Genomic DNA, 23,506 nt, shown 5'->3' on the forward strand with positions numbered 1-23,506 from the left:
AACTACCCGCCAATTTCCTAATAATATTATTCTGTGTTTTGAGCTTCCGACCAACATTAGGTTAGGGTCCTGTCCAGTGTTACACCCAAGTATTTAGGATGGAAATTGTGTTTCACCCTCTGTTGGTCAAATAACACGGTCAGCCTTTCATTGGCAGCTTTATTGTTAAGATGAAAAGTACAGACTTGTATCTGAGAAGGGTTGGGTGCAGATGCCATCTTCTGTAGTATTTGTTAAGAACTTCAAGGTCATCAATTAAAGTCTTTGCCCCTTTTTTGAGAGATTTGCTTTGCGCTGCCATGACCAGGTCATCAGCGTATCGCTGGTGTAGAGGTTGAATAGTAGTGGTGCTAGGACTGAGGTTTTAGATAATCCATTCTTGATCGTAAAACGAGCTACTGGCGTCCTTGCCACTTGTCACTTTAAAGTTGCGATTGGTGAGCATATTCTTCAGGAGAGTCATGAATCGAAGGCATGGGATCGCTTTCTCCAGTTTCAGCACAAGTCCACCCATCCAAACAGTATCATAGGCAGCTGTTAAGTCTACGAATGCCACTGACGTTTTCAGCCCCCTTTGAAAGCCAGCTTGTATGTATGATGTCAAAGCCAGTACTACCTCGCAGAAACTATGATTATTGCGGAAGCCTGCCTGAAATGGTGGTATATGAGTCATTCCAGCAATTTGTAGCTTATGCTCAGTAATGCTATTGGGTGATAGCTTGCTGGATCTTTGGGTGGTTTACCTGGTTTGAGTATTGCTGTAGTGTGAGCTATTTTAAACTGTTGTGGGATCTTCCCAGTGTTGAGAATGTTGTTGTAGAAATCTCGTAGCCAAGTAGTGCCATTCTACCCCAAGGGGTTTGATGAATTCTGGGAAGATTCCATCCATGCCAGTGGCTTTCCTATTTTTGAGGCTCCTAATGGCTTCTCTTATTTCTAACTCTATCAAAATGTTCAAGTAATAGGGGTGAGGTTGTAGATTTTTGACCATTTTGTCTAACTCTTTCTTTACTTCAGCTGCAGTTTTTCGGTCCAAAGGAACATTTTCAGCTTGCTGTTTAATGTGCTGTGCTATTTGTGAGGCCCGTAAGGTTGGTTCACTAAAGGTATTAGAAGAAGCATAGCCCAGTTCCCATAGTAGTGAGCATGACGTTCTGCTGGAGTGGGTAAAGTTCAGCTCTGATGTTAATGTTTTCCATCTTTGTTTCAGTTTCCCAATCTTGCACATCTTGTAGTTGGACAAGGTGCAAGAGCTGTCCCATAAAATTTACCACCATCTTCTTCTACATTCCAATCACAGGCATCTCCTTCATAATAAAGAGCAGGTTCATGTGTGAAAGCAGTCGTATTATATAGTCTGTATGATAATTTATGGCATAAATGCATGCTGTTGAAAATACATTATAATAGAAGCAAAAAATTGTCAGTAAACATACGAGGGTTGCCCAGTAAATAATGCCCCATATTTTTTTTCTCCGAAATAAAAAATATTAGAAATGTGACACTTTAGGTGCGAGTTATTTGAAGTTTCCCGCGTGTGTACGCAAAGTTTAAATTTCCTCCGGCAGAGAGCGGTGGTGTAGGAATGTTCTAAAATGGCGTCTGCAAGTGACATCCGTCAGAAACAACGTGCAGTGATTGAATTTCTCGTAGCAGAGGAAGAAACCGTGGGCAATATTCATAAACGCTTGTGCAACGTCTACGGAACATCTGCAGTCGATAGGAGTACTGTTGGTCGCTGGGCACAGAGGGTGAAAGCATCAGAGGGCGGTGCTGCGGAGCTCCGAGATTTGCCGCGGTCGGGAAGGCCTCCCACGGCTGTCACGCCTGACATGTTGCAGCGGGCTGATGTTCTCATTCGACGGGATCGACGCATTATGACTCGACAATTGGTACTGGAGTTGTCAGTAAGCAAAGGAAGTGTGGATGTGATTATCAATCAGCTTGGATACTCAAAAGTGTGTGCAAGATGGGTTCCTCGGTGTCTTACTGTCGATCACAAATCCCAAAGAAAAGACATTTCTTTCGATTTGTTGCGACGCTTTCACGTTGACGGGGAGGCCTTTTTGTCACGGATTGTGACAGGTGATGAAACTTGGGTGCATCATTTTGAGCCCGAAACAAAAAGACAATCGATGGAATGGCGTCATGCTTATTCTCCACAGAAGAAAAAATTCAAAACAGTTCCTTCAGCCGGAAAAGTCATGATGACTGTGTTTTGGGATTGCGAGGGCGTAATTCTCATTGATGTGATGCCAAAAGGCAGTACCATTAATTCAGAGGCTTATGTCAAAACATTAGACAAACTTAAGCAGCGCTTCCGGCGCCTTGGGCGTCATGTTAACCCACAGGATGTTTTGATTCAGCATGATAACGCTCGTCCTCACACAAGTTTGAGGACTTGTGAACACATCGCGAAACTGGGTTGGATAGTGTTACACCATCCACCCTACAGCCCCGATTTGGCTCCTTCAGACTTTCACTTGTTTGGGCCAATGAAGAATTTCATTCGTGGAAGACGTTTTGCCGATGACGAAGAAGTGATTCACGAAGTGACAACCTGGCTCCGTAGGCAGAGTAAAGATTTTTACCGGCAGGGAATACACGCTCTTGTGTCTCGCTGGAAAAAGGCCGTCGAACTTGAAGGAGATTATGTGGAAAAATAAAGCAAGTAGACAAAACATCAGTCTTTCACATATGTAAATTTGATTGTTGTGGAATAAATACTTCTGGAGAAAAAAAATATGGGGCATTATTTACTGGGCAACCCTCGTAGGTCCACAAACAAACCACTTTAAAGATAATTGCAACTTTGTGAGATTACCAGACACAACTGATATAATTCTGTGTAAACACTGCCTTCTGGTCCTTGGAGTGGTAGTTTTTTACATTTACAAAATGTGGAGTTATAACCAGAATGGATACAACAGTACTTTACAGAGAGTCCAATGTCAGTTTTTGCAGAGCATCAGTTGGGTTGTGCAAGTGTTGGTGGTAACATGGAACATTACAGTAATGAGGAATATGTTGCCATGCATTTCCTATATGGTAGGGCTGACAGCAATTGGCGGGAGGGTGTGCGCTTGTACGAAGAAACATACCGGGCCCGAAGGCAACCCATGAGTCGAAGGTTTACAAGGGTGTGTTAGCATCTCTGAGAAACTTGGAGCTTTGCACGTGCTGCAGGAGCAAGTATGACTGCTGGAATTACACCTGTGCTTGAAACATATGTTTTTGAACACTGCCCAGATATCTCGACAATGATATTTTGCACAAAAATTTGTGGAATGAGAAAAGTTATTGTTTGGAGTGTAATGCATCGCAGCGCAATGTACCCTTACTATCTCCAACAAGTTCAGTGTTTTAGTGAGGTGGATTTTGGTCCTAGATTAACGTTCTGTCAGTAGCTGCAACAACAAGCTGTAGGCTAACTAAAGATTGTGTTATATTGGCAGGACACTTAGAAAATGTGACAGATCTACTAAGCAGACTGCCTACACTAAGGTTGTCCATCCTCTTTTAGAATACTGCTGCCCGGTGTAGGATCCTTACCAGATACGATTGACAGATGACATTGAAAAAGTTCAAAGAAGGGCAGCACATTTTGTATTATCGCGAAATACAGGAGAGAGTGTCTTTGAAATGATACAGGATCTGGGGTGGATGTCATTAAAATGAAGGCATTTTTTGTAACGGCAGAATCTTCTCACAAAATTCCAATCACCAACTTTCTCTTCCAAACGTGAAAATATTTTGTTGACACCGACCTACACTGTGATCAGAAGTATCCGGACAACCCCCAAAACATATGTTTTTCATATTAGGTGCATTGTGCTGCCACCTACTGCCAGGTACTCCATATCAGCGACCTCTGTACTCATTAGACATCATGAGAGAGCACAATGGGGTGCTCCACGGAACTCACGGACTTTGAATGTGGTCAGGTGACTGGGTGTCACTTCTGTCATACATCTGTATGCAAGATTTCCACACTCCTAAACATCCCTAAATCCACTGTTTCCAATGTGATAGTGAAGTGGAAACGTGAAGGGACATGTACAGCACAGAAGCGTACTGGCTGACCTCGTCTGTTGACTGAGAGAGACCGCCGACAGTTGGAGAGGGTCGTAATGTGTAATAGGCAGACATCTATCCAGACCATCACACAGGAATTCCAAACTGCATCAGGATCCACTGCAAGTACTATGACAGATGGGAGGTAATAAAATTTGGATTTCTTGGTCGAGCGGCTGCTCATAAGCCACACATCATGCCGGTAAATGACAAACGACGCCTCGCTTGGTGTAAGGAGCACAAACATTGGACGATTGAACAGTGGAAAAACATTATGTGGAGTGATGAATAACAGTACACAATGTGGCAATCCGATGGCAGGGTATGGGTATGGCGAATGCCCAGTTGTCATCTGCCAGCCTATGTAGTGCCAACAGTAAAATTCGGGGGCGCTGATGTTAAGGTGTGCACCCCTTGCTGTTTTGCATGGCACTATCACAGCACAGGCCTATATCGATGTTTTAAGCACTTTCTTGCTTCCCACTGTTGAAGAGCAATTCAGGGATGGCGATTGCATCTTTCAACACGATCAAGCACCTGTCCATAATTTATGGCCTGTGGCAGAGTGGTTACACGACAATAGCATCCCTGTAGTGGACTGGCCTGTCCAGAGTCTTGACCTGAATCCTACAGAACACCTGTGGGAATTCCGACTTTGTGCCAGTCCTCACCGACCGACATCGATAGCTCTCCTCAGTGCAGCACTCTGCAAAGAATTGACTGCCATTGCCCTAGAAACCTTCCAGCACCTGATTGAGCATATGCCTCCAAAAGTGGAAGCTGTCATGAAGGCTAAGGGTGGCAGAACACCATATTGAATTCCAGCATTGCCAGTAGAGGGCGCCACGGACTTGTAAGTAATTTTCAGCCAGGTGTCCAGATACTTTTGATCACATAGTGTACTTAGGGAGAAATGATCACCATGATAAAATAAGGGAAATCAGAGCTCTTACAGAAAGACATAAGTGTTCGTTCTTTCTGTGAGCGACACGAGATTGGAATAATGAAGAATTGTGAAGGTGGTTTGATGAACTGTCTGCCAAGCTCTTATATGCGATTTGTAGAGATCCATGTAGACGTAGATGTGCAGTATTGTTACGATTTCCTAACGAGGATAACGTTTACACAGAATCAAGACAGTGGTGGCTGGTAACCATGTAGTCACAATTATCTCACAAACTGTTCATTTTACAGGACTCTGTTTACTATGACTTTTTTGACTCCAATCTCGTTCACTTTCAGTTATATGCATTTGTTCTATTAGTTATGATACGCAGGGTGTATCAGCAATGCTGAGATTACTGTACAGCATTTTATACGGACATGACAAGTAACCAACTGTCGATTCACATGACTGGCCATACCAAACTGTGGCAAACCACAAATTTGACCATACGGTTGCCGAATTTGCTGAACACGACAACAGAAATGTCGTGAGTTGTATCTCCAACATATCCCACAGTCTCACTATCCACCTGGCTTCAACCTCTGCTTACTTGTTCCCACAGCCTCACCATAATTTTTCCCTTCTACAATGTTTTCTTCCACCACTCTTCCTGCTCCTCCCATGCAAGCATAATCTCCCCCCTCTCTCTCCCCTCTCTCTCCCCTCTCTCCCCCCTCTCTCTCCCCTCTCTCCCCCCTCTCTCCCCTCTCTCCCCCCTCTCCCCCCTCTCTCCCCCGCTCTCCCCCCCTCTCTCGCCCCCTCTCTGCCCCCTCTCTCGCCCCCCTCTCGCCCCCCTCTCGCCCCCCTCTCGCCCCCCTCTCGCCCCCTCTCTCCCCCTCTATACCCCCCTCTCCACCAACCTCTCTCCACCCTCTCTCCCCCCTCTCCCCGTATCCCCCCGCCCCTCCCCCTCTCCCCCCTGTCACACCCTCTCTCCCGCCGCTCCCCCCTCTCCTGCCTCTCCCCCCTCTCCTGCCTCTCCCCCCTCTCCTGCCTCTCCCCCCTCTCCCGCCTCTCCCCCCTCTCCCGCCTCTCCCCCCTCTCCCGCCTCTCCCCCCTCTCCCGCCTCTCCCCCCTCTCCTGCCTCTCCCCCCTCTCCCGCCTCTCCCCCCTCTCCCGCCTCTCCCCCCTCTCCTGCCTCTCCCCCCTCTCCTGCCTCTCCCCCCTCTCCTGCCTCTCCCCCCTCTCCTGCCTCTCCCACCTCTCCTGCCTCTCCCCCTCTCCTGCCTCTCCCCCATCGCCCCCCTTCTTCCAGCGCTCTCCCCCACTCCCCCTCTCTCCCCCACTCCCCCTCTCTCCCCCACTCCCCCTCTCTCCCCCACTCCCCCTCTCTCCCCCACTCCCCCTCTCTCCCCCACTCCCCCTCTCTCCCCCACTCCCCCTCTCTCCCCCACTCCCCCTCTCTCCCCCACTCCCCCTCTCTCCCCCACTCCCCCTCTCCCCCTCTCTCCCCCACTCCCCCTCTCTCCAACACCCTCTATCACCCATTCTCCCCCCTCTCTCCCACCTCTGCCCCCCTTCTCTTCCCCCTTCTCTCCCACCTCTGCCCCCCTTCTCTTCCCCCTTCTCTCCCCCCTCTCACCCCCTTCTCTTCCCCCTTCTCTCCCCCCTCTCACCCCCTCTCTCCTCCCTCTCACCTCCCTCTCTCACCCCCTCTCTGTCCCCTCTCTCCACACTCTCCCCCCTCTCTCCCGCCTCTCGCTCCCCCTCTCCCGCCTCTCTCATCTCCCCCCACTCCCCGCCCTCTACCCGCACTATCCCCGCCCTCTACCCGCACTATCCCCGCCCTCTACCCGCACTATCCCCGCCCTCTACCCGCACTCTCCCCGCCCTCTACCCGCACTCTCCCCGCACTCTCTCCTCCGTCTCCCGCACTCTCTCCTCCGTCTCCCGCACCACTCTCCTCTCTCCCGCACCACTCTCCTCTCTCCCCCCTTCTTACTGTTTCCTTCTCTCTGTTCCCATTCTCTCTCTTCACCTTCACCCTCCCTTATTTCCCCTTTCCTTCCCGCCCCTTTTCCTACATACCTTTTGTTCTGTCCTTTGTATTCTTTTTGTCTTTTTGCGTGGCAGCAAAGTCATCTGGCCGAAGATGCACCTCTTTCCCATAATCCCCTCTTTGTGTCCTTCCTACCCTCACCTCATCTCCATCAGCTCAAGCAACTGCTTTCAATAATTTGGCTTCCCATGGCCACGGGTGTGTGGGTGTGGAATTTTCATTATTATTAGAAGTTGAAGGGTCAGTTTTACCTCACATTTTCATACATATCTCCAAGATGCAAGCTGATTTTTCATAAGGTTGGCTTGCACCACTCATTCTTCTGGAAATACATTAGTATTTTACATCCACAACTGATTAAATTGATGGTTCAGTAATGGGCAGCACCCATGTTTTTTGGGATTAGGATTACTACAAGCTTCTTGATGTCTGAGGATAATATCCATGTCTCGAGTCACACTAGGTGGAATAGTTTCATCATGGCTCTCTCTCTCCAAAAATGTCACTAATTCTTTGGGAATGTCATCTGCTCTATGGGCTTTACTTTAGTCTTTCAGTGCTTAGTCAGATTCTTCTCATATTATTATATCTTCCAGTTCATCTTTTTCTGATTCCTCTACCCATTCAATAATATTGTCTTACAGTTCATTTTCTTTTTATAGCCCTTCTATATAATCCTTCCACCATCCAATGTTCTCCTTTTTCCTTGTATTCGTTTCCCATATTTCAGTCACTTACTTTCTCATGCTCCCTATGAAATTCTAAATGACCTCTGGGTCTTTCTATCCACGTACAATGTTGTTAATTTCCTTCCTTCCTGCAGTTTTAACCTGTCGTTAATAACCAATAAATTATGATCAGAGTCCACATCTGCCTTTTGGAATGTTTTGCAATTTAAAATTTTGTTTCTAAATGTCTATCTTACCATTGTGTATTTACCCAAAGCCTTGCAGTGTTACCTGGGCTCTTCCAGTGAGGTGTTTTTCTTCTTGTGGATGACTTTTAAGTGATCAGTATATTGTGAGATGCCCAGTATTTACCCATTCCCTTGTAATAACATTACCTTCTTTTCCTAATTTTCCAGTTGCCGCCTTGTTTTCTCTTGATGTTTTTGTCTTTCTGTGCAGTGCCACATGTTTAATCACTGATTTCGTTTCTGACTGCAGGTAGGTGAGGGCCATGAGAGAGCTTTTACATTCAAATAACTCACTACGAAATCACAAAACACTGTTCCCATAATTCTTCTATATTCTAATAAGCTATCAACTCACAACTGATAACTGACAAAGCTTTTCCGACAAAGTGTTCATACATGATGCTTCAGTGCTTCACCAAAAATATAAGTTCATACTTAACTCAAGATAGACGCTATAGACTCTGTATAACAACACTCATTTTTGTTTAGTGCTTGACCATTGTCATCAGGCCCCTCTCTTCTTAGGAGCCCACAGTACCCCCAAAGTATGACTGCAAAGTGCAAGCAACCCCTTACTGGCCAATCTAAAGAACACATCTGTCGTCGCTTTCTGCACTGAGCCCGCATTTTTATTTCTCATATCTGCACGTAAATTTCAACAAACCTGGGCACAGTAGACACTCTTTACTCCATTACTAAAGTCATGTTTTTCATGTGCATATCTTTCACTAGTCTCGTAAAAGGAAAGTGAGACATGCTGCTATGCTGTATAGCAACAGGTACCAGTACACCAGGCGTACAACCTTATTTCACTATTATTAAACCAAGTGTTAGCAGTGGATCTAAAATACTAAAATTAAGTCAATACCTCTAATGGCATTGTGCAATCATCAAGGCAGGTTGTTAAAAGTATAAGTTTTGTGGAAAAGAGAAAGCTTCGTAAATCTGTCACACAGCAATGACTTTGGCTGGATCACCCCAAGTGGAATTTCCTACACCCCTTCCCCCAAATTTTGCAGAAAATTGGTGACTACATCCAGTACAAAATTGAGAGCCAATGAAACCTGTCTGTCATGTGTGAGTCTGGAATATAACAGGGTGTGTGCAGTTGCATATCACATCCAGTGGAGAGAAGTTTGATATGTCTTGGTAACAACAAAAGTATGAGGAACCAATTCAAGAGGACATTAAGAAACTTTAAATGTTGTATGTCAAATAAAAGTTCAGTAGGTGACAGTACTTTGTATTGTAAGAGTTTACACAAGGAGTCATAAGGAGAAGAAATCCACAATGTCTGTGGTTAAAAAGCTTACAACAGTATTTTCTGTACTAGAAAAGTTGAAAACTGAAGTGAAAGGCAATCCTGGTATGAGTGAAAGAATCCTTTAACATGTTATTCAGAAATTGGGCTTCAGAAATAAATAACTTCAACCAAGAGATATTTGCAAAATACTTGATTGACTGTTCATTACACTAATGAGACTTCATGTGGAGCAGATCATTCCAAAAGCTTGCATGGGAGAAATGAATTAAGCCTTGCACATGAGAAAATATATGATTATCACAGAGGAAATGTTCAAGAGTGGAATGGCTGTAGAGGAGAGATTTAAATTCCATCAGGTTTTGGAAAGTGTATCACATTGAAAACAGAGATAGGTTTGTGCAAAGAGCTGGCTTCTATTATTGGGAATTCTGTTATTGAGTGCCTGAGAAACAGTAACTAGAGCTTCCATCTAATCCCACATCTTATGAGGTAAGCAGGTCTACTGGAACATGCACTTGAGATCATAAAAATTTCTTTTCATTAGTGTATTGCTTTCAGCAGACAAAGAGAATAATATTCAATGGTTGACTCTGGCATACTGTGAATTAAACACCATTGAGCTTATTCAAGCCTTTGTAGGGAACAAGGCAACAAAGGAGAATAGTTCTATTAAGATAAGTCATACTCTACAGCTGTAACTCCATTCTATAGTGTCCCCCAAAGTGTCTTTAGGAATTCAGTGAGACATGTGTACAAATTCTGAAGTAGATATGCAGAAAGAACTCATGGTCTTCACATAGCTGCAGAACCATTGCTGATTCAAGTAGATGACCATGACAACCAATAAGACCTCAATAAACCATGACAGCAAAGAATGTGGGGTTTTTTACTCATCATTATCTCAGGCATCATTTATGAATTTTTCATTTACTGAAATCCAAAAACTGTTTCATTGTTTGTATTCTGAGAGCTGCTTGTACATAAAGTGTTCTAATGCAATATACTATTGCATAGCCTTTTATGCCTGACAGCCACTGTTGTATTGGTAAGTGTGAGAGCCACTGTTGTATTGGAATATGAGAACGTAGTTGCCACTCTCTGCTCTGGTGGATTGGCACTTAGCATGCATTACAGTAGTGGCACAATGCTGGTATGACAACTATGCTGGACTCTAGTATAGATTGCATCTACCAAAGTATATGCTTTACAAACTCTTAACCCACAGTGTGAGGATTGTTCACAAGTAATGACATATCATGAAACCAACCAAAGCTCAAGCTTTACAATCATGTTTTCTCCAAAGCAGTAGATAAGTTGGTAGGCTCAATTACATTACTACAACAAAACAACTAATAGGGAAACATTGAAAATGTGCCATTAAATGTGGAGAAGGATTATATCTTTAAAAACAATGTATGGAAAAGATAGATTGCTACTCACCATAAAGACAACACATTGAGTTGCAGACAGGCACAACAAAAATACACTTATGCATTAGCTTTTGGCCAAAGCCTTCTTCAGGAAAAGAAACACGTACACATAAATTCACACAAGCAAGCACACCTCATACACACATTAGCACCATCTTCGGCAGCTCAGGCTGAAATGAAATGCAGGTGCAGAAGATGGTGGTTGTGTGTGTGTGTGTGTGTGTGTGTGTGTGTGTGTGTGTGTGTGTGTGTTCATTTTCTAAAGAAGGCTTTGGCCCAAAGCTAATGTGTAAGGGTCTTTTTGTTGTGCCTTTTCCTTATGTTGTTGATATTCCAACCTGAAGTTTCCATTATTTAATTGTGCATAAAAGGTGTTCATGAAAACATTGACTTGCATATGTGGATCTTCAAAGAGACAAGTTCTCTAAAAAAAGCTTGCTTTAATGTAAAACTATGTCCATGTGTATATCCCTCCCCTACACCTTCATTTCAACCAAACTGTAAATGTAATATTCACAAATGAAATAAAAGTAGACATTTCATGATTCCAGCAAGGTGCATACACCAGTGGTTAATATGCAGTGGAGCCAAAAGAGAAGCTTAAAGCAAGGGCAAATGGAGAGTGGTCAGATATTCACTGCAAATCTAAAATGGAACCGTAACAGTGAGTTCACGTGGTTGGTGTTGTACTCCTTTTTCAAGGAGGAATACTAATGTGTAAGGTGTAAAGATAATGTGGGTATATTGGGGACCAAATTTATTGACAGGAGAACCCCACCACCACCACCACCACCACCACGCACGCACGCATGCGCGCGCGCGCGCCCACAAACACACACACACACACACACACACACACACACACACACACACACACACACACACACACACACACAGAATTGTTTAATTCTTCTTCCTCACAACTTGTCCAATTGCATCCACATAGTTCTAACAAATCCACACAACTGATGGCGCTCTCTGGACTGTAGCAAATATTTAAAAATTGTGCTGTTATCATTCCAGAGCGATATTTCATTTGTTGTGTTGGAACCGGTATGATGACTTGTGTTCTTTGTTTAATCCCATTTCTCTTGCTATTTTTATCCACAGGAAAAAAAAAGAGTTGTAATTGGTTATTTTGATCGGAAGGATGTACCAGAATATACTGTTTTTAGAAGAGTTGCAACTAATTTGAAAGAGGACTGCCAGTTCTATGTTGGCTTTGGGTAAGTGTTAGATAACTTTATAAATGTTGTTAATGCAACATTGATGTTGGATGAAAATAAATACAGTATTAGTTTCTGGATGTATAGTGATTTTGATGAGCAAAGACAATTTGTGGAATAAACACTTACAGTTCTGTGTGTTGTCTCTCCCTGTGTTAAGCATTCTGGGCAGATTGTTAAGAAAAGTGACTATCAGTAACAAGAAATGCAAGTCTATGTCTCTGCAATCTACTTATAACAGTATTCCTTCCTTGTTCATAATGTAAAATCATCATCTCTTTTTTTTCATATGCTTATGTGGCTCATGGTTGTTTGTTTGTTTGTTTGTATGTATGTATGCATGCATGCTTGTTTGTCTGATAGAAAGTGTTTCTTCAGTGTGTGTGAAGTCGAAAATACCAACCACCATACTGAAAGTAATGATTTTAGTTATATTGGGTCACATTTCTTAGTTTTGTAACAGCGTACCAGTTTTGATGTAGTTTGGGCATGTCAATTTTTCATAACAGAAAATGTTTGTATTCAGATTTGATCACAAGAAACTAAACCATCTTATTTTCTGTGAATTTGTGTCTGCAATGTTTGAATGTTACTTGAAAGTCATTCATTTTGAACATTATGCTTAGCCCCTCGGGCCCAGGGGTTAGAATAGGCCTGAGGTATTCCTGCCTGTCATAAGAGGCAACTAAAAGGAGAGTGACATGTTTCGGTCTTTATGTGATGGTCCCTTTTGGGGTTTGACATCCATATTTCAAAATTTTCCCGGAGAGCAAGCCAATTGCGGAAGTCGCCTTACATGGTCCATCGTGCGCTGAGATCTTTCGCATCCTACGTCGGTGTGGATCTGCACTTCCACTCATTTTCCAGCTGTTGAACGAGGTCCCCTCCATCCATTGTGCAATATCGTTTTCTGCACTGACAGTGGTAACGGATTTGTTTGCACCTGATATCCAGCACAGCAGCCAGTCCTTTGTGGTGGGGCTGCCTGTACCCTGTTGGTTGTAGCCCCTGACCACACAGGGATCGCTCTGCTGATGCCTGTTCTGTTAACTACCAACGTATGCCAAGGGGTAGATGCCCATCCCCCTGGGGCATCAGGACTCCCGGAAATGGCCATCCTGCCAGGTGGCCATTGCTACAGCTAGGTGGTGCCCATGGGAAGGGCCCCTGGTCAGAGCGGGTGGCATCAGGGTGGATGACACACGATGAAGCATAGTACATCATCTCTTGCTGGTGGTCAAACACCAGCGATCTCTAAGCGTTCATGGGCTCAATTCAATGAACAGAAGTACGACCCCAAATTGTCCCTCTCCCTGGCCACACCGTGGGAGGAATGTCAGGCTAAGGATGGTAGGGGCTCTTATTCACCCCCTTACCTTGTATATCCAAGAGCTGATGGTGATTGTTTCATGACGAAGCCTCAGTTTTTTGTTGAGCATTTAGAGGACACGTTTGGGGAGGTGGAGGGATTGTCCAAAATGAGATCTCAGTTAGTCTTGATCAAAACAGCATCCTCTGCCCAGTCACGGGCGTTACTCGTTTGTGACAAGCTGGGGGATGTTTCTGTAACCATCACACCCCATAAGAGCTTAAATATAGTCCAGGATATCATATTTCACAGGGACCTTCTTTTGCAGTCTGACGATGAGCTGCACGCCAATTTAGAGTGGCGAGGTGTACATTTCGTTCTGCGTGTCCACTGGGGTCTGACGGATAATCAGGTTGCCACCGGTGCCTTCATCTTGGCCTTTGAGGTTGATACATTACCCGAGAAGGTCAAGGTGATGGTCTACTGCTGTGATGTAAAGCCCTATATCCCTCCCCCAATGCAGTGCTTTAAATGCTGGAAGTTCGGCCATATGTCTTCCCTCTATACTTCCAGCATCACATGTCGAGATTGCGGATGCCCATCACATACCAATACTCCATGTGCCCTGCCTCCCATCTGTGTTAACTGCGGAGAGATAATATAAAGTGATAATAGCTGGGAGGGGGCGGAGGGTTAAGAGGTAACCCATTAGACTACAGACTCAATTACAGAATTTTTGATGACATCAGGCACATCACAGAGTATACTGTTCACTCTAGAGCGGTGATGTCCCCCTCCTCATTATGATAAGTGTTGAATTAAAGCATTCTGTGGAACATGCTATTACAGAGCTTGGAGAGTCACATGGGAGAAAGGAGCATCCACATACAGGTATCTCTGAAGCATAGCCCCTCAGTTGATGTAATCTGAAAGTTTGTGATAAGAAACTACTTGCATAGCTAATTACGAGAAGTATCCAGCAACTCTGTGTGTGTGTGTGTGTTCCCTAGGCCATGTGTAGAGTAAATTTGCTCAATAGACAGACTGCAGAATAAATATATACTACCTGAAAAAAATGACTCACCCAGAAGGGAAGGAGGAAACAAAACGAAACTTAACCTTTTGAGACAATATCTGAAATTATTGTAGTGATTGCAAATTCAAGTTATTTAAAATATAACTTGGTTCTATGAGCCTTCTTATCAGCATGATGGTGAACCCCACCTGCTAAGGATGCATCCTGGGAAGGGTATAAGAAAGCAGTTAAATCATCTCATGAGGCAAACTGTCCCACAAGCATTGTAACTGGTCTGGATATCCTGGACAGAGTTGACATCCGAGCTGGTCTCAAACATGTTCTTCTGGAGACAGGTTGGAGGATCTTGATGGCCACAGGAGTACATCACACACACACACACACACACACACACACACACACACACACACACACCTTCATAGGCATCTGTGTCATGTGTATGGTTGAGCATTGTCTTGTTGAAAAAGACACCATTGCATGAGAAGTAACACATGAGTAAGCAGGATGTCTGTGATGTACCATTGTGCTTTGAGTACCCACACTCGCTACCAGTTGTGAACTGAAATCTTACCTGATGTCTCCCCACACAACACTAAGAGTAAAAATGCTCTCTCTCTCTCTCTCCAAAACTTTGGAGAATGAGACCTCTTCTCAGGTTGCCACCATATCCTCCGATGATCATCCAGGGTAGTAAAGAATTGTGATTCATTGTTGAACACAATACAATGCCATTCATCAGCAATCCATGCTTCCTGATCACAGCACCACTCTAAATACAGCTGTTTGTTTTGTGGTCATAAATTTAGCTGAAGTGTGGGGGAGTAATTCCCTGACCCAACACCAATGGTGAGGGATGACACACAACGTGACAGGAGTCTGTTACTCATTTTCGGATGGAAGTTACAGGTGTGTAGGAGTTGTAATGTGGTTGGTGCAGAATATGGTGCGCAAGTAGTTGACCGAACTTTGACAATGAGTGTACCCACCTCCATGTTCCCAAGTGATCAGACATTGATCAATCATACCTGAACACCCCACAAATCTGGATATTGCAAAATTCCACCAGACATCCAAATGAAGAGAAACAGTGATGACCCATTCATATTATGTCAGGTGTTGATAACATTGTCCCACAAAAGTTTGCGACGTCTCAGTGTCCTTCACAATGACTACTTGACACCTTCATGCCCCCTACATATCCTACCAGGCCTGGTAACAACACAAAACATGAGCAGTAGTAATACATTCTGGTGAACATTTTGTGTGTTGCAGGGAATTGATCATTTATTACCTTCCACCAAAACATCAGGAGCATCATTTGTAAAAAGGATGAACTTACAATACCCATACAGGAAAAAATGAAAGGACAAGTGAAGTGGAATGTCAGCAGATGTGCACTTGTAACATCACATGGAAATGACCAAAATCAGTATATACATTTTGATGTACCTCTATAGAACCAGTAATAGGAAAAGGAGAGCAGTTATTTAAACCGAATATGAAATTCTAAGCCCTTTAACTTGATAACTATCTTGTTCAACAGGTGTTTGAATGCCTGATCCACAGTAGTGGATCAAGAAACAAGCAATCTGATAGTGCTCATAGTTCGCGTGTGTCTCTCAGGGAATACCTGAAGATTCATAAAGTAGCCAGAGAGAGTTTTAATAAGATTATGCATGCTTAACTGTAACTGGAGAATAATTATTTATGGAGACTTCAGTGTTGGTTTTTTTATGATATTATTGTTCATGATCAAGGACAGATAGTGCTGCTGATGTCTAACTTTGATTCATTCTCCCCAGCAACATTCACAGCGAGGACTGGACATTGTGCATCAACCATTGATTATTTGGTTTTAGACCTGAGGTATTTGAATGATGTAGGGTTAAAAGTAATAACGAAAGGTTTATCTGATAAATGATAGTGGAAAATAAACAATAAAATTTGCTGATCAGTTATTTCACATCATAAAAATCTGTATTACAGAATTGTAAACCACAACATAGTAAACCATGCCACAATCTCAGTGTGCAAAGAAAAGTTACGGGAAGAACACAGGAAATAGATTTACAAAGCAGACAGTTAATAGCGGAACAGTTTAACTCTTTCTGGAACATATTCCTGCAACTTCGTTAAGACTTGTTCACCCTAAAAGAAATGAGGGTAAAAATAATAAAAGCAAAAACCAGCCTGTGATTAAATTGTCTCACACTGTAAAGAAACTCCTCTAGCTAATTAAAGCCAAGAGCTGACATTTCAGTACTAATAGTATTCAAAAGAATGTATAGTCGGGGCAACCACAGTTGCAAATATGCATGTTGGTCATTAGAAAACAGTTTCAGCTGTATGAAAATTCTTTATATTGGACTCACAACCAATTTTGTGACATTTCAGCCACATCTTTGGGTGAACATCTAGGTATAAACACATAACAATTACATTTATTCTCTTGTATAAATGTATAATCTTAATGTAGCTGTATTAGAAGGTACTGAAGTATCTCAGATCATAAGGTGAGCAATGCTGGATATATGGAGGACTCAACATTTTTAGAATGAAAACTAAAATGGTAAGGAGGCAGTAGTTGAAAAAATTACATCTGCAATGTATGATCCTATCTCCAATTAATTGCTAAGACCTATTGAAATACTGTGTGACAACCAACAAAACCATGCACAGTTTAGTTTTCATTGTGGGTCTTTCAAACCAATGTTGCTTATCTTATGACCTGAGGTATAATTACTTTCTAGTACAGTCATGTTTGAGATTACATGCATATATCAGAGGGCAAATATAATGATTATATGTTTACATCTAGATCTTCACCTGAGGATGTGGTTGAAATGCCGTGAAACCAGTCATGAGTCTAATAAACGGACTTTCATAAAGCTGAAACAGTTTTCTAATTTCCAAGACCAATAGTATTGTTCTGTATTCTGTTATTAAGAAGTGAAATGCAAATTTTATGCACAAAAATAAACACTCCAAAAGTATAAAACAAAAATAGTATGGGTTATTACTAAACAAGAAACAACACGAATGGTATAATTCTTCAGACTTTCCCTGTGACCTATTGAGGTGTTGTGTATCCTGTTATTGTATAATTGTTTCATCAATGATCTGAAGATCAGATATAGCCTTTTACCTTTGGAAGAGGAGAAGCCTCATTCAGCTGTAGAAAGAAATACGGTACAGCAGATTATTAATAAGAATTTAAGATACTGGTTAGAAGCCTTATTCAGTAAAAAAATGAAAGTGCTTGATGCTAGACAGCAATTATGGGTGGGGATGTAGCAAACCACTCAAGGAGAAACTAGGATCACTGTATTGTCAAACCTAGCATTACCTTGATCATGTAATAGAGTAGGCCTGTGCCAAGCAACTGACTACACATTTGAGTGAAGAAGACCAGGTGGTGGAGTAGGCAACAATCATGCCAAGAACAGAGAACACTGTATCAGCAATGACCTGGAAGAGCTATGTGCAACCACCTCACAAACAAATGTTGGCATCTTTAGGGTTCCATATCGGCACAGTCCACACCTACTACAGTAGTACAAGTTTATATGCCAACTAGCTCTGCAGATGACGAAGAAATTGAAGAAATGTATGATGAAATAAAAGAAATTATTCAGATTGTGAAGGGAGACGAAAATTTAATAGTCATGGGTGACTGGAATTAGAGTGTAGGAAAAGGGAGAGAAGGAAACATAGTAGGTGAATATGGATTGGGGGACAGAAATGAAAGAGGAAGCCGCCTGGTAGAATTTTGCACAGAGCACAACATAATCATAACTAACACTTGGTTTAAGAATCATGAAAGAAGGTTGTATATATGGAAGAACCCTGGAGATACTAAAAGGTATCAGATATATTATATAATGGTAAGACAGAGATTTAGGAACCAGGTTTTAAATTGTAAGACATTTCCAGGGGCAGATGTGGACTCTGACCACAATCTATTGGTTATGACATGTAGATTAAAACTGAAGGAACTGCAAAAAGGTGGGAATTTAAGGAGATGGGACCTGGATAAACTAAAAGAACCAGAGGTTGTACAGAGATTCAGGGAGAGCATAAGGGAGCAATTGACAGGAATGGGGGAAATAAATACAGTAGAAGAAGAATGGGTAGCTTTGAGGGATGAAGTAGTGAAGGCAGCAGAGGATCAAGTAGGTAAAAAGACGAAGGCTAGTAGAAACCCTTGGGTAACAGAAGAAATATTGAATTTAATTGATGAAAGGAGAAAATATAAAAATGCAGTAAATGAAGCAGGCAAAAAGGAATACAAACGTCTCAAAAATGAGATCGACAGGAAGTGCAAAATGGCTAAGCAGGGATGGCTAGAGGACAAATGTAAGGATTTAGAGGCCTATCTCACTAGGGGTAAGATAGATACTGCCTACAGAAAAATTAGAGAGACCTTTGGAGAAAAGAGAACGACTTGTATAAATATCAAGAGCTCAGATGGAAACCCAGTTCTAAGCAAAGAAGGGAAAGCAGAAAGGTGGAAGGAGTATATAGAGGGTCTATACAAGGGCAATGTACTTGAGGACAATACTATGGAAATGGAAGAGGATGTAGATGAAGATGAAATGGGAGATACGATACTGCGTGAAGAGTTTGACAGAGCACTGAAAGACCTGAGTCGAAACAAGGCCCCCGGAGTAGACAATATTCCATTGGAACTACTGACGGCCGTGGGAGAGCCAGTCCTGACAAAACTCTACCATCTGGTGAGCAAGATGTATGAAACAGGCGAAATACCCTCAGACTTCAAGAAGAATATAATAATTCCAATCCCAAAGAAAGCAGGTGTTGACAGATGTGAAAATTACCGAACTATCAGCTTAATAAGTCACAGCTGCAAACTACTAACACGAATTCTTTACAGACGAATGGAAAAACTAGTTGAAGCCAACCTCGGGGAAGATCAGTTTGGATTCCGTAGAAACACTGGAACACGTGAGGCAATACTGACCTTACGACTTATCTTAGAAGAAAGATTAAGGAAAGGCAAACCTACGTTTCTAGCATTTGTAGACTTAGAGAAAGCTTTTGACAATGTTGACTGGAATACTCTCTTTCAAATTCTAAAGGTGGCAGGGGTAAAATACAGGGAGCGAAAGGCTATTTACAATTTGTACAGAAACCAGATGGCAGTTATAAGAGTCGAGGGACATGAAAGGGAAGCAGTGGTTGGGAAGGGAGTAAGACAGGGTTGTAGCCTCTCCCCGATGTTGTTCAATCTGTATATTGAGCAAGCAGTAAAGGAAACAAAAGAAAAATTCGGAGTAGGTATTAAAATTCATGGAGAAGAAATAAAAACTTTAAGGTTCGCCGATGACATTGTAATTCTGTCGAGACAGCAAAGGACTTGGAAGAGCAGTTGAATGGAATGGACAGTGTCTTGAAAGGAGGATATAAGATGAACATCAACAAAAGCAAAACAAGGATAATGGAATGTAGTCTAATTAAGTCGGGTGATGCTGAGGGAATTAGATTAGGAAATGAGGCACTTAAAGTAGTAAAGGAGTTTTGCTATTTGGGGAGCAAAATAACTGATGATGGTCGAAGTAGAGAGGATATAAACTGTAGGCTGGCAATGGCAAGGAAAGCGTTTCTGAAGAAGAGAAATTTGTTAACATCCAGTATTGATTTAAGTGTCAGGAAGTCATTTCTGAAAGTATTCGTATGGAGTGTAGCCATGTATGGAAGTGAAACATGGACGATAAATAGTTTGGACAAGAAGAGAATAGAAGCTTTCGAAATGTGGTGCTACAGAAGAATGCTGAAGATTAGATGGGTAGATCACATAACTAATGAGGAAGTATTGAATAGGATTGGGGAGAAGAGAAGTTTGTGGCACAACTTGACCAGAAGAAGGGATCGGTTGGTAGGACATGTTCTGAGGCATCAAGGGATCACCAATTTAGTATTGGAGGGCAGCGTGGAGGGTAAAAATCGTAGAGGGAGACCAAGAGATGAATACACTAAGCAGATTCAGAAGGATGTCGGTTGCAGTAGGTACTGGGAGATGAAAAAGCTTGCACAGGATAGAGTAGCATGGAGAGCTGCATCAAACCAGTCTCAGGACTGAAGACCACAACAACAACATCGGCACAGTCCAGGTATGCTGACCTAAGCTGACCAGGTTCCTGCTGACTTTAACTGAGCTCACATTGGTGTTGTGCCAGTTGCTACTATTAGGAGATGATGGTGCACAAGAAATAGCACACACCCAAAAATGCAAGGGGGAAGATAGATTGACTTAAATAATAGCTGAAAACATAGAGGAGAGGCCAGGGGGGGGGGGGGGTTGTGTCTCCATCTCCATGGTCGAATTCCTATGGTTCCCGGTGTCACAGGTAAATCTTTTTTAGCCTTTCCATGTTGGTAACATGGGTTCCCAACCGATCACCATACTTAGACAATGTTTGACCTGGCTAGTTCATGGATGGGTGACCGTCCAGGGAAAATTGGGTGCTTTGTTTCAAGGACACATATGTTTAAATTGCCAAAGCGCTACCCAGTTAAAGGGCTTGCACCAGCCTGCAGTGCCACACGACATTTATTTACGCTAAATACCTCAAGACTGGCTGCTCTGAAAGAACTCCAGGTAAATGAAGTGTCACACAAAAGAACGTTCTTTTAATAAGCTTAAAGTGATGCACCAAAATGTTAGAGGCCTAAAAACATAGCTGATAAACTTAACTGTTTACATGAACTGTAATGTCAAAGGTAGGTTACGTATTCTTTCTGACTGAGCACTATGTAAATATAGGAATCCATTTCTAGAAAGATCGTGTGTACAAAACCTTAGCACAGCACTCTAAAAATAAGATAAATCTCAACTTTGATCTAAACAAGGTCTCTCCATAGAATGTGCAATTTTTCTGTTCATGAATCAGGTTCTAGAAAATTTAAATAGCAAAATATTGCAAACTAGTATTTTCTGCATTGTGTCAAAAGCATCTGATTGAGCAGTTTATAGCTCACTGGATATGCTCAAATATTATGGTATCAGAGATCTTATTCTTAACCAGTTCTTGTAACTGTGAGGATGCAGACTGTGCTATAAAAAAATTAAAAAAGAAACAAAACAAAAAACAGGGAGTGTTTAAATTGAAACAATGTCTTCAGAATGGGGAATAATCACTACATTTGTGCTACAGGGATTGATCTTGGGTTCACTCTTGTTCTTGTTATAAATAAATGATCTGCCATCACATATTCAAGAAGCAAAAATGGTTCTCTTTCCTGATGTTAAAAGTATTACAATGAAACATAATGGAGAAGCATCAACATTTTAAAATGCAAATAAAATTTCCATGAAAGATGATAATGACTAGTTCTCTGCAAATGAGCAGTCACTGAACTTACATAAAGGATGATGTATGCAACACTACACTGCCGATGACCGAAGTACACTATGTGATCAAAAGTATCAGGACACATGGCTGAAAATGACTTAAAAGTTCATGGCGCCCTTCATCGGTAATGCTGGAATTCAATATAGTGTTGGCTAATGCCTTCATAACAGCTTTCACTCTCGCAGGCATATGTTCAATCAGGTGCTGGAAGGTTTCTTAGGGAATGGCAGCCCGTTCTTCACGGAGAGCTGATCTCAGGAGAGGTATCGATGTCAATCAGTGAGGCCTGGCACAAAGTCGGCGTTCCAAAACATCCCGAAGATGTTCTGTAGGTTTCAGGTCAGGACTCTCTGCAGGCCAGTCCATAACATGGATGTTATTGTCGTGTAACCACTCCGCCACAGGCCGTGCATTATGAACAGGTGCTTGATCGTGTTGAAAGATGCAATCGCCATCCCCGAATCACTCTTCGACAGTGGGAAGCAAGAAGGTGCTTAAAACATCAATGCAGGCCTGTGCTGTGATAGTGCCACGCAAAACAAGGGGTGCAAGCCCCTCCGTGAAAGACACGAGCACACCATAAAACCACCACCTCTGAATTTTACTGTTGGCACTACACACACTGGCAGATGACGTTCAGGCATTCGCTATACCCATGCCCTGCCATCGGGTCACCACATTGTGTACCATGATTCGTCACTCCACACAATGTTTTTCCACTGTTCAATCGTCCAAAGTTTATGCTACTTAGACCAAGCGAGACTACATGTGGCTTATGAGCAGCCACTCGGCCATGAAATCCAAGTTTTCTCACCTCCCACTTAACTGTCATAGTACTTGCAGTGGATCCTGATGCAGTTTGGAATTCCTGTGTGATGGTCTGGATAGGTGTCTGTTAATTACACATTACAACCTGCTTCAACTGTCGGCAGTCTCTCTCTGTCAACAGACGAGGTCAGCCTGTACGCTTTTGTGCTATAAATGACCCTTCACGTTTCCACTTCACTGTCACATTGGAAACAGTGGACCTAGGGATGCTTAGTAGTGTAGAAATCTCCCATACAGGCGTATGACACAAGTGAAACACAGTCACCTGACCACGTTCGGTATCCTTGAGTTCTGCAGCTCCATTATGCTCTCTCATGATGTCTAATGACTGCTGAGGTCGCTGATATGGAGTACCTGGCAGTAGATGGCAGCACAATGCACCTAAAACGTATGCTTTTGTGGTGTCCAGATACTTTTGATCACATAGTGTACATCATTGGACATAATGCATGAAGGGAGGTAAATAAATGAAACAAAATATTGTATATTTGTAGGTATATATGTACTGTTACGAAACTGAACTGGAAGTGACACATTACAGGTTATCTTAAACATCCAAGTTCTGCAATGTCTGTGTTACGGATAATATCAGATTATGGATACAAAAATGTGAAACTTGTACTTTTCCTGTTTTCATTCACCTAATGCCTTATAACATCATCTTTTGTGATTAACTCATCACTAAAGAAGAAAGTGTTTCTTGTAGAGAAGCGTTATGACTAGAAAGAAATGAGAAACTATCCTTCACTCAGCATTGGTGTGGCACAGAAAGGAGTTAGTTATTTGCCATAAAAATTTTAGAGCATTTATCCCATAAAGAACTTAACAGAAAATGAAACTAGCTTCAAATGCAAAGTGAAACCGTATTTTCTTGACAGATCTTTCTACTTCACAGAAGAAATTTAGTATGTGTGTGTTTTTTAAGTGTGGTGGGAGGGAACTGAATGGACTGACACACCCATAGACACACAAGTAACTAAACCTAATGCATCATTATTTAGTTATTTATTTTTGGGTGCAATGTTTGCTTCCACTGCGAGAAACCAATAACTGAATTTTGTGGCTAATGATTTAAATATATATCATTTCTGTTATATCTATTTTC

The 23,506-nt window shown here is 42.4% G+C and overlaps 1 protein-coding gene across 1 annotated transcript in view; it reads left to right on the forward strand.

Moving 5' to 3' along the window:
• The window catches only part of LOC126474149 (endoplasmic reticulum resident protein 44), a 90,137-nt gene that overhangs the window by 53,318 nt on the left and 13,313 nt on the right, over positions 1-23,506 (forward strand). The window contains exon 5 of the mRNA XM_050101608.1: positions 11,740-11,855. Coding sequence (XP_049957565.1) covers positions 11,740-11,855 — 116 coding nt within the window. The remainder of the gene's footprint in view (positions 1-11,739; positions 11,856-23,506) is intronic.

The sequence above is a fragment of the Schistocerca serialis genome, chromosome 1, assembly GCF_023864345.2.
Source record: "Schistocerca serialis cubense isolate TAMUIC-IGC-003099 chromosome 1, iqSchSeri2.2, whole genome shotgun sequence".
Taxonomy (NCBI): domain Eukaryota; kingdom Metazoa; phylum Arthropoda; class Insecta; order Orthoptera; family Acrididae; genus Schistocerca; species Schistocerca serialis.